The sequence below is a fragment of the Hippocampus bargibanti genome, linkage group LG04, assembly GCF_051943395.1.
Source record: "Hippocampus bargibanti isolate YZ-2025 linkage group LG04, ASM5194339v1, whole genome shotgun sequence".
Taxonomy (NCBI): domain Eukaryota; kingdom Metazoa; phylum Chordata; class Actinopteri; order Syngnathiformes; family Syngnathidae; genus Hippocampus; species Hippocampus bargibanti.
The window spans coordinates 31,328,099-31,344,473 of NC_142737.1; the positions used below are offsets into that span (position 1 = coordinate 31,328,099).

A 16,375-nucleotide genomic window follows, 5' to 3' on the forward strand; every position below is an offset into this window, starting at 1 on the left:
CTCTATCCTTGCTGTTTGTGCATTTTATTATGCCTCTGTAAAGCGAGTTAGTGAATTTGAGTCTCTCAAAGTCTCCCCCCCCCAAAAAAAAACAATCATTATTTTTATTATCACGAGTGAGAATTTACTCTCATTAGGTCCTGCCACAATTATTATGTTTTTCTGAAGTCACTGCTCACATGCTAAGTGGTATCTCACCACGGTCTGGATTGACTCGCATTTTCATGACGATATCCCACTTTGTTTTCCCTTTTCTACTATGTGGTGCTCTAATTAGTTACCTGATTCCTTCCGAGTCCAGATTACTTTTTGTATTGTTATTTAATTGAAGTTTTGTCGAGTGGAAGTTTCTTGCAGTTGAGTTTATAGTGTTTTTCTGTTGCGCATTCATTTCCAAGACGCAACCCATGGGACTTTACCTATCCCTGCTGCCATACTGCGTTGCAGGTAATGATTGTTTCATTTCGGGTTTACTGTATATCGTTGGTTGTGTCGTTTTCCATTTCGCCGTGAGTGTTAGTGGCGTGTCGACAGTTTGCTGCGACCGCCATTATCGTATGTTGCGGCGCCATTCTGGCATGTAATGGTTTCGGTGAAATCATGTAAATAATCGTGAACTTACTTGTGTTGTATTTCACTTTTCTGTAAACAACGACCACACGATCACACATGTTCATTATGTTTTGTTATGTACTCCAAGTTATGTCTCCAAGACGAAACCCATCCCTTCTGCCATACTGTGTTGCATCAATAGAAGAAAGAAAAAGACACATTCACGTGTCTGGTGTTAGTAAGACGGAAGCGACGTGGAGATCAAGACTTGTGACACCCGTTACACAAGAAATAAACATTTTGCCAATGTGATCCATGCTCATGGTTAAAGGGGGCTGTGGGCTCACTGACTGCCGCTGAAATGTGCTCTCTGCTGCAGGGAGCACCGATGCACCCCTTCATTGACTTTTTTTTTTCGCTTCTAGTTTTTAGAGAAGTCAATTAAGACAACAATTTTTACGATTGTGTCACTTCCAAACGTAACATGAACAAACACAGAAAAAAGGTCAGTGGTGATTGGTGGCTCAAACGAGCCCTGCACACCTGTGATGTACTTTTAACAGCAAGTGGCAAAATGGCCGCCCCCTGATGTGTTGCTTTGTGTAAGCGGGTTCGGTAAATGATACAACTTCTGGATAGAGTTGAGGTTCTTTATTAGGACGGCTGTGTTGGTTGGAGGGAGAAGGCAATTGACATGTGTGGCTCTCGTAGGCTCTCATCAGACTCACTTGCAGCAGCGCGCATGCTCCTTTGATGTAAAGCCAGGCATCACTAGTAGAACATGCAAATACGATTTGCTCATATCATTACATCTCCCTTTCTTAATTGAATTATTTACTTTTAACAAACGTAATGAATTTAATTATGTCAGTAATTAGCAAACTTAAACTTGAATAAAGTATTTCTAACTTTTGCAACAATAAATGAAACATTCACATGAAACATTCACATCATTTTTTTTTTCACCATGATCACTTAGAAAAACATGTTAAATGGTTTCAATCAGTCTCTCAGGTGGTTTCACTTTCCTTGAGGATTTTCGGATAGCATGTCCTGGATTTAGATGTGTTACAACAGTCTCTGTTACAGTCTCTGTTCGTTGACTTGCTATGGTTGGTTCTTTGAGAAGATCTCGGCGGTTTCTTCTTAAAACAGCACCTTCCTCTGTCTGAATGTTGTATGACCTTGGTTGGACCTGACGCAGAACAGTTCCTTTCTGTGACCATGTGTCTGTTTTGTCTTTGTACCGTACTTGGTCACCGCTGTGTAGTTCAGGTAGGTTCCGTGTTCCTCTGTCATAAGAGAACTTTTGTTTTTGTTTCTGTTGTTCTTTGATCTTCCTCACTTTCACCCCTTTCTTTGTCTTTAGCAGGTTTTCCGGGATGGGTAAGTTGGATCTCAGCACGCGTCCCATGAGTAGCTGGGCCGGGGACATACCACACTCGAGCGGCGTTGTGCGATACACCAGCAAGCTCTGGTAGAAATCCATTCCACTGTCTGTTGCCCTAATCATCAGCCTTTTCACAGTCTTGACAGAACTTTCCACCAAGCCATTGGATTGTGGAAAATGTGGACTTGAGGTTATGTGTTTAAAGTCCCATTCCTTTGCAAATTTTCTGAACTTCTCATTGGCGAATTGTGGACCGTTATCAGAAAACACTTGGTTTGCAATCCCGTTTCTAGCGAATATGGCCTTCATGCATGTTATCACTGCTTCTGCTGTTGTAGCTTGCAGTCTGCAAACTTCTGGATACAGGGAGTAGTAGTCTGTGACCAAAAGATAATCTTTACCTTGACACGAAAACAGGTCAGCACCCACCTTCTGGTATGGTCTTTCTGGTGCTTGTTGTGGGTGTAGTGGCTCTGCGGGTTGATTTGGTTGATATTTGAGGCAAATTGTACATCTCGACACTTGATCTGTGATGTCTTGATTCATTCTAGGCCAGAACATCAGTTGTCGTGCTCTTTTCTTGCACTTTTCAATTCCAAGATGTCCTTCATGGATCTTTTTGAGCATTTCACTTCTCAAAGTCTTTGGAATGACAATCTTACTGCCTTTGTATATGATCGATGAGAAGGTTTCTTCAGCCGTCATCTGTACAAAAGTGAAGGTTTCGGACGTTTCGCCTCCTATCCAAGAGGCTTCGTCTGCGAACTAAAGTCTGACTGGTCGTATCGGCCCCATTTATATATCCCTAATGTCCAGACATGGTGGCGCCGGACACAGCTATGATAGGTCCCTACTCTCAGGTTGGGGGGGCAGGGGACCCCTCCCTGTGGCCCCACTGATTGTTCCTACATTCCTGACTAGCGACTGGCCTATTACCCCCACTCCCCCCGGTATCACCTCATCAGCATAACGACCCTCATCAGCATTGCGAAAGTTGCCTAACCTGTTTTGCCTAAGCAGGCTATTGTATGAACGATCCAAATTGAACCTCACCCCACCAGACCGGTTTAATGAAGGATTTTGTTGTTTTATAAGAATCGCTTCTTTTACCCCCCTTTCAAACCATCTATGTTCTTTCGCTAAGATTTTGACCTCATTGTCGTCAAATGAGTGGTTGCTAGCTTTTAGGTGCAAATGTACTGCCGATTGAGGCCCACTAGTATTATCCCTGCGATGTTGATAAAGTCTTTTTTTGAGAATTTGTTGAGTCTCCCCAATGTACTGCTCTTTACAATTTTCATTCTTACAATGTATGGAATAAACTACATTACTTTGTTTTTCATTTGGTAGCCTATCTTTTGGATGCACTAATTTTTGCCTTAACGTGTTTATCGGTTTGAAATAAGTAGGAATTTTATGTTGCCAAAGGACTCTTTGTAATTTTTCAGAGACTCCTGCAATGTAAGGTACTGCTACTCCTCTCCTTTTTGAATCTTGAGAATTATTGGTTTAGTTCGCTATTCTTTCTTTCTGACATTTGTTGAATGACCACTGAGGGTACCCACAGTTAGTGAGTGCTCTCCTGATATGTTTTGACTCCTTTTCTCTACCTTCAGTGCTAGTTGGTATTAGTTTAGCCCTATGCTGGAGGGTTCTGATAACTCCTAGTTTAAGATAGGCGGGTCTGGTCTGATACCTTCACTGCTTAGGATATCTCCCAGAAATGTCAATTCTGTTGTACCTAGCTGACATTTCTCTTTATTCAGCTTCAGGTTTGCTTTTCTTGTTGCTTCTAGCACAGCTTTCAGTCTCTCGTCATGTTGAACTCTGGTGGCACCCCAAATGATGATGTCATCCATCGAGGTATCAACTCCTTCCAAGTGCTCATATATCATGTTGATTGTTTTGTAATAAACTTCAGGAGCTGAAGCAATTCCAAAAGGTAGTCTTAGGAATCTGTATCTTCCAAACGGAGTGTTGAAAGTACATAGTTTGGAACTTGGCTCATCCAGCTTCATTTGCCAAAATCCTGAAGAAGCATCTAGCTTGCTGAAATACTTTGCCTTTGAAAACTGTGCCATAATCTCTTCACGAGTAGGTAGCTTGAAGTGTTCTCTCTTGATGGCTCTGTTTAGATCTCTGGGATCCAGGCATATTCTGAGTTTTCCGTTCTTTTTCTCTCTCCATCTTTGCATCTGCAACTGGCAATGCACTGGTGATCATGTGTACGTAAGCTTCGACTTCTTCATCCAGTTTAGCCCTCGAGTGCTCCTTCGGGTCAACAGCTCTGGATAGAGTGTCAGCTGTATACATCACTTTTCCAGGGGTGTATGCGACCTTCAGTGAGTAACGTTGTAGCCTGATCATCATTCGCTGTATACGGAGTGGACAGTCATTTAGTGGCTTTTGAAACAATGCTATTAAGGGCTTGTGATCAGTCTCCACGCTGATTTCTTGTCCTGACACAAATTGATGAAATCTCTCACAGGCATACGTAATGCTGAGCAGTTCTTTTTCAATTTGTGCATAACGTGTTTCCGGATCGGTCATCGAACGCGATGCATATGCTACGGGTTGCCAGCCTTCATGTTTTTGTAGAAGTACTGCACCAAGCCCACTCTGTGATACATCCGATGATATTTTGATTGGTTTTTCTGGATCATAGAATTTCAGTACTGGTTCCTCTGTGAGCAGCTTCCTCAGTTCATTCCATGCCTTTTCATGCTCATGATTCCATTGCCATTCTATCTTCTTCTCAGTTTGTTGTCTCAGTGGGGCCATCTTTTCTGACAGGTTGGGTATGAATTTTCCCATGAAAGTGATCATCCCATTAAACCGTTGCACATCTTTTTTGCATTGTGGCCTTGGCATGTTTTCTATAGCAGACACTTTTCGTGGGTCTGGTCTGATACCTTCACTGCTTAGGATATCTCCCAGAAATGTCAATTCTGTTGTACCTAGCTGACATTTCTCTTTATTCAGCTTCAGGTTTGCTTTTCTTGTTGCTTCTAGCACAGCTTTCAGTCTCTCGTCGTGTTGAACTCTGGTGGCACCCCAAATGATGATGTCATCCATCGAGGTATCAACTCCTTCCAAGTGCTCATATATCATGTTGATTGTTTTGTAATAAACTTCAGGAGCTGAAGCAATTCCAAAAGGTAGTCTTAGGAATCTGTATCTTCCAAACGGAGTGTTGAAAGTACATAGTTTGGAATTTGGCTCATCCAGCTTCATTTGCCAAAATCCTGAAAAAGCATCTAGCTTGCTGAAATACTTTGCCTTTGAAAACTGTGCCATAATCTCTTCACGAGTAGGTAGCTTGAAGTGTTCTCTCTTGATGGCTCTGTTTAGATCTCTGGGATCCAGGCATATTCTGAGTTTTCCGTTCTTTTTCTCTACGACAACGAGGGAACTCACCCAGTCAGTCGGCTCATCAATTTTCTTTATCACATGCCTGCTCTCCATGTTGTCCTATTCTGATTTTAGCTGCTTTTGAAGAGCAAATGGGACTTTCCTGCATGGATGTATCACTGGTGGCACACTCTTGTCCACTCTGATTGTGTGTTCTCCTGGTAGGCAGCCTAACCCTTGAAACAAGTCTTTGTACTGCTCCATCAGTTGATCATATACTGTCTCTTTTTGTCTATCCACGACAAAAACTCTCTTCACTAGGTGTAGTCTCTCACATTCCGACAATCCTAGTAGACCCTGCACATCCCTTGGAACTATGATGAAAGATAGCTTATGTAATTGGCCTTTATGTGTCACATTCACAATGCATTTTCCTTTCATTGGTATGACTGAACCCGCATAAGCTGTTACTTTCATATTTGCTTTATGTATTTTTGGTCTCGGTCTGATCTTCATGAAATCAGTCTCTGAAATGACATTCACATTGGCTCCAGTATCCAATTTGAATTTTAGATGAATGTTGTTCACTTTCAGCGTAGTGATCCAATCTCTTTCTTCTCTTTCATCTTTTACAGCATTCACATAAAGTTCCTCCACTTCATAATGATCATCTACTGCATCTATCTTGCCTTTCATGTCTTGGTTCCTGCAGCAACGAGCATAGTGATTTGCTTTGTCGCAGTTTTTACATATTTTCCCATATGCTGGACACTGCTTTGGGGGATGTTGCGTACCACGAGTACAAGATTTTTGTTTGAATATCCTATTTTCTTTGGGTTGTCTCACTCTTGCTTTCATCTCAGCAGTCTTGTTTTTGTTGAATCTGTGTGCATTTCTTTCCACTGCATCCACGTTGCAGCTAGCATCATTTAGCAACTCTTTAGCCTGTGACTTAACAGTCTCAGCGGCTCTACACAGGGCTAAGGCTTTTTCCAGGTCCAGATCTGATTCTCCGAGTAGCCTTTCTCTCAGTTTATTGTCTGTAATGCCACACACTATTCTGTCTTTGATCAGTGATTCTGTTAATCCACCGAACTCACATGTCTTTGATCTGTTTCTCAGCTCATTTGCATATTGGTCAATAGTTTCTCCAACTGTCTGTACACATGTGAAGAATCTGTGCCTTTCAAACGTCACATTGCGTTTCGGAATGCAGTAAGCTTCAAACTTTTCCATTATTTTTGACAGCTTCATCTTGTCATCCTCAGCATCAAATGTGAAGTTATTGTAGACCTCTAGAGCTTCCACTCCCACAACGTGCAAAAACATGGATGCTTTCATCTTTGAATGGCTTTCATCAGCTCCAATTGCAGACAAATACAGTTCAAAACGTTGCTTAAATCTCTTCCAATTTTCAGCCACGTTACCTGTTAGCTGCAGAGCTGTGGGTGGACGTAAAGCTTCCATTTCTGCCGTTTTCTGCCGTGGGTTGTGCTCAATGTCTTTCCTCCGTGGAATCTTTCGTTCCCAGTCCTTTTAATGTCCTCTTGTCTTCCAGACCACTTCTGACACCATGTGTTGCTTTGTGTAAGCGGGTTCGGTAAATGATACAACTTCTGGATAGAGTTGACGTTCTTTATTAGGACAGCTGTGTTGGTTGGAGGGAGAAGGCAATTGACATGTGTGGCTCTCGTAGGCTCTCATCAGACCGACCTGCAGCAGCGCGCATGCTCCTTTGATCTAAAGCCAGGCATCACTAGTAGAACATGCAAATAGGATTTGCTCATATCATTACACCTGAATGATTGGATTGTGTTGCTTGATACATTTTCCGCAGAATCAGAATGCTCTGTGTAGACTAGTGGAAGAAGACATTTAAATTCAGAGTTGACAATCACTTTTTAAACCTTTTTTAATGTTTTTTTCTAACTCTGACATGAAATTAGATGAAACTTTTTAGAAGCTAATCAAAGGCTATCGCTTTAATCCAAGACCCATAGTATAAAAGAAATGGTATGAAGTGTATATACAGTTCTGACTTTGATAAGAGTAATGAAAAGAAAACATTCTCTGATGATTATGGCATTTTGCCAATAGAAATACTTTTGACAGCCAATCCTAACTGATCGACAATGGGTAAAGTTTAGTTTGATTTCAGGTCAGCCAGTGAGACATCAGTTTCAACAGTAACTGCATAGTGTATGTATATTTTTGTGTGTGTTAACCAGGTTTCCTCTTACAATATCCTCCTGTTTATACCAAAGAATGTAATTCACCTCAAGTGCAGACTCCAGCTGTCCCAGGCCCAGATGTGCTGATGCAGAATTGAATAGAGTGCGAGATGTAGGTTCGGTGATCTGTTCCAGCTTTTCCAGAGCTCCTTGCCAGTCCTTCTTATCCATGGCATGTACTGACTCGTTCCACAATTGCAGTAACTCCGTATAGAGCATTCTGACTGTTTTGGGCAAAAAGAGTGCTTGATTCATGACATCTTTTATATCACTGTACTCATAGTGAAGGTGACTGGTGTAGAAAATGATGAATGGTGAAAGTCAGGGAACAGTTTCACAATAACGGCCCGATAGTCGAGTTGTTAGCACTATATGTGCCGGACTGTGCCGAGGATCTGAGGTGTGTGCTGAAAACAGGTGAAACAATTTGAGACGCATGATTCGAGGCGTTGGTCGAATTCACTTGTGGCTTGTGGCTTGTGGCCACGCCCAAAGCCTCAAATGCACTGTAGCATATGTCACACTGCTACAGAATGTTGCGACAGGTTGTAAAGCAGCGTTGACGTCACGACCGCAGGTAGACGAACATGGCGGCACAATAAAAACGTTGACAAAGCAAGTCTTCAAATCTTATTCCTCCGAAATAACACTGGCAACGAGGATGGGATTCTACACAGCTCCCCTGCCCCTCGTTCCTTGCGCTCCCCGGTGAGCCACCAGTCCTGTGGTCCCGCTGGGCTGACTCTTTCACGACATATCTGATGGCGATCGGACTCAACGAGGCAAGCGACGTACGACTAACAGCTATGCTAGTGCACAGCTTGGGTAGTGAGGGGCAGCATATTTTTAGAATGTGGCGCGTTATTGGACAGACCCCCCCCCCCCCCCCGCAGAGCGTCGTCATCCGACGGATTGCCTTCAGTCAACAACAGCAACGCTCAGGCGAGTCCGTACACCACTACGTTGCCGACTTGCAATGCTTAGCGGGCATCTGTAAATTTGGCCGCTTGGAAGAGGAGATGATTAGGGATCAATTATCGGAGCACACGATTAATCCCTTGCTACAAGAGAAACTGTTACTGTCGCCTGACGACCTTGATCTTGGCGTTGATGGCGGAGATGGCGTTCCAATTAGAGAATGCAGCACAATTAGCAGCTCGGCTGCCGAACCCACCCACCCATTCACGCTATCCAGCGCTGGCACGGATCGTTGCTCCGACCCCTCAACCCCCAGACTCCACCTCCACCTACGACGATGCCAAGATAAATGTGGCCAGACGTCAAAGGGTCAACAAACTCAGGCCATGTGCCAATTATGGGTTTGCCTCCCACTCGACACATGCACCCACTTGCAGAGCCACCGGACAATGATGCCAACGCTGTGGGAAGATGAATCATTTCTCTCTGCTCCCACTTCGACATACATGTCACGCTGCTCACCAAGCCAGCCGAGGCAGACCAATATCCACTGCGTTGGCTCCTGCGCCAAGCCATTCAAGTGGTGCACAGTGGAATTGGACGGAGTGAGCTTACCACTCCTGCTCGACACTGCAGCCCCCAGGTCACTGTTGAACGTGTCTACAGTTTGACGTCTATTTCCTCATCTCCTGATCGAGGCCAACACTGAAGACTTGTTTGGCTATGGCCACACTAGGATTGGCATGGTAGGCACTGCCACCTTCACAGTGCGCTATGGCTCGAGGACTCTCCCCTCCTTCACGTGCCAAGTATCCCGTCATGGCGCCAACCTCTTGAGCTTGGACTTGTTTGGTGCGCTCGGGGTTTCCATCTTGAACAAGCTCCTCTCTGCAACGATGTAGCTGCAGCAGGGCCGTAGCAACGACAACATCCACAGCTACCGACATTCGTCCGAGTGTTACGTTCTGCATATAACCACCAGAAAGATTCGATGTTTCAAAGCCTCACGATTGGGAACAGTGGATACACAGATTCGGGAGATTCAGACTACCATTGGCTTACCTTTAGCTTAGCACAGTTGCTAACCAGGTAGCACACTGATTTACTGCATGGGGATGAATCATAAGACATCTTGCGCAGACAAATTTAACCGACGCACAGCAGAGACAGCAGAACATCTCGATAAAGAACACGTTCGAAACATATTTTGTGCCCAGAAAGAACAATATATATGAGAGAGCTAAATTCAAGAGAAAGTGTTTCAAGATGGCGTAGAAGGTAGAGAAAATGATACAAAACATGTAATAAGAGCACTCACAAACTGTGGTTCCCCTCAAGGGTCTTTTAACAAATGTCAAAAACAAAGAATGAAACAAAAAAATTCTGAAGATACTAAAAAGAGAGGAGGAGCATTACCTGAAATTGCAGGGGTTTCTGAAAAATTACAGAGTCCTTTGGCAACACAAAATTCCTCCTTATTCCAAACTGATAAACACTTTGAAACAAAAATTAGTGCATCCAAAAGATAGTCTGCCGAATGAAAAACAAAGTACAGGTAACATCCCAGTTACATCCCAGTTGCCTTCCGACAAAACGGTCATAACTCAAACGGTCGTAAATCGAAAAGCATTCAAAATGGCTGACGCTAGGATCACGTGATCATAACAAATGACGACTCGCTGGGATCTCCTATACGAGAGGATAGTATACGATGTCAATCTGTTGTTTTTACGCAATGTTTTCGATTGAATTATTATATACGGTTGGAGTAATTCGCGATACGAACATCTTTAAACATCTTTTTGCATCGTTTTGTTTTAGTTTGAAATTCCTGATCCGTCATATCCTGCCTGCCTTTAGATGATGTCATATCCTATTGCGTCGCACCCTGTCCGTCATATAAATACTCTCTCAGTTCGCCTTTCTTTCTCTTTCCTTTCTATCCCTCCTCGGCCGACCTCCCACAATGTCTCTGCTGTCTACAAGATTAAACTAATTTATTCTGTTCAACAACTGGCTCACTGCTAATTTCAACATGCCACTTCCAACACCCTGAGAAGCCATGAACCTGGAACGAACGATCACTTTTAACCCATTATTATTGGTGGCGAAAAAGAAAAACAAAAATTCCGGGGCCTAGCGGACCACCGAAGAAAGGGGGGGGGGGGTGGCCCCCGCGTTTCTTCCAGAGGACGAAGCCTTTTTTCTTCGGGTGTGTTCGAGTGGGGGCCTCTATTTTTGATGCTGGTCGCTCAGGATTGCTTTAACGGGTGAGTGGCGCCGCTAGCATACAGCTATGTTGAATGAATGGATTGATCGGATTTTTTTGGCCAAGGAATTCTAATTACGGTTGATCTGTGTATCGGTGGGCTTGTAGTGCAGATAAAATTGGTCAAGTGCACCGTTTTTAATCGATCCCAGGCGTGGAGTTTCTGCGTGTGACTCATGAAGGAATTCATGGATTATGACGTCTGCTGCCGCATGACGGGAAAACCACATAGAGTTATAAGACCGGGAGCTACGTGCGAGGGCCGTAGGGGACTTGTCCCTTTTTGGACGATTAAGTGTTATTTTTTTTGTTTAATTGCAGCTGCAATAGATCGTGGATCTTCCACAACATTAAAGCATTCATAAACATTAGCACATTATCAGCATTGCGTGCTGTGTGGTGCTCCGAGGTTCCGAGGCAGTTTCATTGTCTGAAGGACAGTTTGTCGGCACTCGGCTGATGGGGGGGGCATTTTGAAGGAGCCGTCTATATAAGTACAGTAAAGTCTCGTTATATCGATATTCTCGGGAGTTGGAAAAAATATCGATATAACCGGACTATCGATATATCCGATCCTGCGCCGAACTGCATTAAACAAAAGCCGCCAAAAGAGGGCAGCCAAGCGCCATATAAGAAACAGAGCTGGCCATGAGCTTCCATTTTGTGCCTCTTTTTTTTTTTTGGTGAGAGATGTTCCCCAAATGTTGCCTCAAAATGGCACATATAATATTCATAACTGGATGTGTAACAAGAAAACATATCCGAATCTGAAGCCAGTTTGGATTCACAAGCAATGCAAGACGTCTTGGCGTGAAGTCATTTTTATTTGCATATGAATAAAAAGTGACATCGGTTGTCCTTTAATACACAGTATGGAATGTTAATAATTTTCAAAATCATCACGCTTCAGCAGACAAAACAAGAAACATTGTTGCAAAAAACAATTGCATTCATATACAGTACAGTGGGCATGTACATAACACAACAGGGAAACTGCAACGCTTACATCTTACTGTATTATGTATACAATTTAAAAAAGTCATCAATCTTCTTCTGCTTCCCATTTTTACCTTTTAACACAAACACTTCAATCTCGTCTGCTACACACGAGCTAGCGTCTGAAAATGAAAATGGCTCTGCTACACGGGTGCTGGGCACGTAACCAAGACATGTGACCAAGTCGACCAATGGCGCGACTGATGGCGTGACACGTGACAAAGTCACACGGCCAAGTCGACCAATAGCGCGACCGGTGGCGGCGCACGTGACCAAGTCGACCAATGGCGCGACCGATGGCGGCTCACGTAACCAAGACACGTGACCAAGTCGACCAATGGCGCGACCGATATATCGATATAAACAACAAAAATGGCCGGCGGGGGATGAAAAGGAGCAACCGTAGTAACCGGATTATCGTAATAACCGGGTATCGTACTAAACGGTACTAATTATACATAAAAAGACTAGAAATGTGCAAGGGAAATGAAAATAGTATCGTAATAAGCGGTACTATCGATATAACCGATATCGATATAACGAGACTTTACTGTATATATGTCTATGTGTGGTGGCTGTGCTTTGTGTGTGTGTGTTGGGCTGAATGACTGTAACCATGGGGAGCGTCTCTACTCTCACACCTCTGACAGTTCATGAAAACGGCCAGATGGCTGGAGGGGAGGCTTTTTTTTAAAGACAAAAGGCCAGCCTGAGGTGTTGAGCTCGGGTGGGTGGGGGAAATACTCGTGGGGGGCAGCCCCTCCCCTTGGCACCCCCACTACTCCCAGGCAGCACCCCTCTGGGGAGACACAGTCATTGCAACTTGAGTCAGCAAATCAATTCACCAAGTGACATTGACAGCGTTGGTTCAAGATTCACAGGAGCAAATCAGGACCTTCTGCTCCATTGTATCAATCGGATCATCATTCACAATCATTCACAATCGTATTGTGCAAAAAAATATTGTTCCTGCCTGCATGTAATCTGCCGCGCAGTTCTCTTTTCTCCTTTCACAGGGCGAGAGGATGTGCCCTGGGGAAAGAGCCATGTCATTGCAAGAGGACGCGTGGGGGCTGTCCAGATGACTGGACGGCCTTCCCGACCAGGCCACATCCCGCGGCTCGGAGGCTTTTGTCTCCGCTCGACATAACACTATTTTTCCCATAGCTCTTTGATGAATACTGTCCAGTTGAAACAAAAACTAAGTACATTAAATAGGCAGGCAAATTAGACAGATTGATGAACATCCTTACCAAACTGGAAAGGCATGTAATACACAACTCGTAAAAGCATAGGTGTGAGAATGACAGAAGACAAAATCAAGACACATCAACTGGTAAGTGATGACAAGGTGAGTAAAAAATAAATAAATAAATAAATAGACAGATGACTGAATTAACAGATAAATAAGCCAACCAATAAATGAATAAACAGAGGCCGAACTAGTGAATTTGAAGGCGCAAAAGTAAAGTATTTTTGTTAGATTGGATAAAGTGTTTTCACTAAGAGAAGTGAACACCTTGAAGTCAGGATTCCAATATTTTTGTCTGCGATCGGGACAAATAATTTTGTGATCCGACTATAGGCGAATACAAAATGGAATGAAAATGTGCGCTTGTGTGTGTCTGTGGGCGCTGATTTGGTGAGAGAGAATGTGTGAAATAACTGGGAGGAATGCATGTGTTCCCATGTTTAGACCATTGCGACCTCTTTATTTGAAGCATTGCGAAATAAGGATCCTGATTTATAATTATAGTTGAAAGAGTTATGTCCGAGAAGTCTTGAGGAAATTTGGACGTGAAGTTCCCAATGGACTAATGTCCTCTTATTGATTAGATAATAAAGGATATATATATATATATATATATATATATATATATATATATATATATATATATATATATATATATATATATATATATATATATATAAATATATATATATATATATATATAATAAAATCTTATAATATAATTTCGGTTGCCAGCTTAGAGAATATATATATATACAGTAAAGTCTCGTTATATCGATATTCAAGGGAGTCCGAAAAAATATCGATATAACCGGGACTATCGATATATCCGACCCTGTTTGCATGTAATTTTCTCCGTGCGTGCATAGAAATAGTATCGATATAACCGGGACCATCGATATATCCGATATCGATATAACGAGACTTTACTGTATATATATATATATATATATATATATATATATATATATATATATATATATATATATATATATATATATATATATATATATATACAATGGAATTATATGTCTGTGTAAGCTCTCAGTCGTACAGGAGTGAAATATATATATATATAGAGGCTTCGTCAGCGAACGAAAGTCTGACTGGTCGTATCGGCCCTATTTATATATCCCTAATGTCCAGGCATGGCGGCGCCGGACACAGCTATGATAGGTCACTACTCTCAGGTTGGGGGGAGCAGAGGACCCCCAACCTGTTGCCCCACTGATTGTTCCTACATTCCTGACTAACGACTGGCCTATTTCCCCCACTCCCACCGGTATCACCTCATCAGCATAACGAATGTTGCCTAACCTGTTTTGCCTAAGCAGGCTATTGTATGAACGATCCAAATTGAACCTCACCCCACCAGACCGGTTTAAAGAAGGATTTTGTTGTTTTATAAGAATCGCTTCTTTTACCCCCCTTTCAAACCATCTATGTTCTTTCGCTAAGATTTTAACCTCATTGTCGTCAAATGAGTAGTTGCTAGCTTTTAGGTGCAAATGTACTGCCGATTGAGGCCCACTTGTATTATCCCTGCGATGTTGATAAAGTCTTTTTTTGAGAATTTGTTGAGTCTCCCCAATGTACTGCTCTTTACAATTTTCATTCTTACAATGTATGGAATAAACTACATTACTTTGTTTTTCATTTGGTACCTATCTTTTGGATGCACCAATTTTTGCCTTAACGTGTTTATCGGTTTGAAATAAATTGGAATTTTATGCTGCCAAAATACTCTGTAATTTTTCAGAAACTCTTGCAATGTAAGGTTCTGCTACTCCTCTCCTTTTTGTATCTTGAGAATTATTGGTTTCATTCCCTATTCTTTCTTTCTGACATTTGTTAAATGACCACTGAGGGTACCCACAGTTAGTAGGTGCGCTCCTGATATGTTTAGATTCCTTTTCTCTACCTTCAATGCTAGTTGGTATTAGTTTAGCCCTATGCTGGAGGGTTCTAATAACTCCTAGTTTGTGTTGTAAAGGGTAGGAGACTTAACATAGAGATAAAAAACAAACAGTCAGAAATAGAAACTTATTATCAGCGATTACAAACTAAACTCACCCACAAAATCTATCAGGAAGTGTGTGGATTTACTAAATCTGGTTATATGAGGCACCACAGCAAAACCAAAGAAAGACAAAAGGGTAAATTTAAAAAATTACTTTTACTGAAACAATCTCAACTACTGGTAAACACGCGAAAAATTAGGAATGAACAGATTTCAAGGGAGAATTGGATCAAAAATTTGTCAGACAGAGATCTCTCAGAGACAGAAAAGGCGGTACTAACCAAAGGTTTAAATTTCTCAGTGATTCCTAAAACTATACCTACAATAGATTATATCACAGCTACTGAATCGGCTCTTAAAAATAACAAACTTTCATATGCAGAGGCAGATGATCTGCGCATTAAAATATCAGCCCTTCTCAGTAATGCCAAACTTCCTCCGTCCAACATAACATTAGAAGAGAGAAAGGCGTTAACTACTCTACAAAAAGACAAAAATATTACTATTTTACCAGCAGACAAGGGAAGATGCACAGTGCTTCTCAACACATTGGATTATGAAGACAAAATAAATAGGTTAATCAGTGATTCTAACACTTATGAGCAACTAAAAAGGGACCCTTCCAATAGATACAAGAAATAAATGATAGACTGTCTCCAAAAGTTAGAGAAAGGAAAACACAGAGACAAACAGATGTAATTTAGATTATACCCGGGAGAGGCCACGCCATGTATCTATGGCCTGCCAAAAATAAATAAAGAAGGGTTCCCCCTCAGACCCATTGTTTGTAGCATTGACTCCTCTACATACAATGTAGCCAAATACAGTAAAGTCTCGTTATATCGATATCGGATATATCGATAGTCCTGGTTATATCGATACTATTTCTATGCACGCACGGAGAAAATTACATGCAAACAGGGTCGGATATATCGATAGTCCCGGTTATATCGATATTTTTTCGGACTCCCTTGAATATCGATATAACGAGACTTTACTGTATTTAAAAACTATCTTAGCTCCGTTGGTTGGTAACGCAGAATATCATGTAGAGAACACCACAGGGTTTGTAGAGAGGATCAAAGACCTCATATTGGAACCTGAGGAAACTTTGGCCTCATACGATGTGACTTCGCTCTTTACATCTGTCCCAACCCCAGCAGCAGTCTCAGTGGTGAGGACGAGACTGCTGGCGGATGTTTCTCTGCATGAAAGAACCAAACTTAAACCGGATCACATCTGCCAATTATTGGAAATCTGCCTTAATACTACGTATTTTCAATTTCGGGAGAAATTTTATAAACAAATTCATGGTGGTGCTATGGGCTCACCAGTTTCACCCATAGTGGCTAATCTTTACATGGAAGAGATGGAGAAACAGGCCCTCACATCCTTC

General features: G+C 42.2%; 1 protein-coding gene across 1 annotated transcript in view; it reads right to left on the reverse strand.

The window, feature by feature from the left end:
* The window catches only part of noxa1 (NADPH oxidase activator 1), a 102,117-nt gene that overhangs the window by 75,039 nt on the left and 10,703 nt on the right, over positions 1-16,375 (reverse strand). Inside the window, exon 2 of the mRNA XM_088993710.1 lies at positions 7,570-7,748. Coding sequence (XP_088849836.1) covers positions 7,570-7,743 — 174 coding nt within the window. The 5' untranslated portion in view covers positions 7,744-7,748. The remainder of the gene's footprint in view (positions 1-7,569; positions 7,749-16,375) is intronic.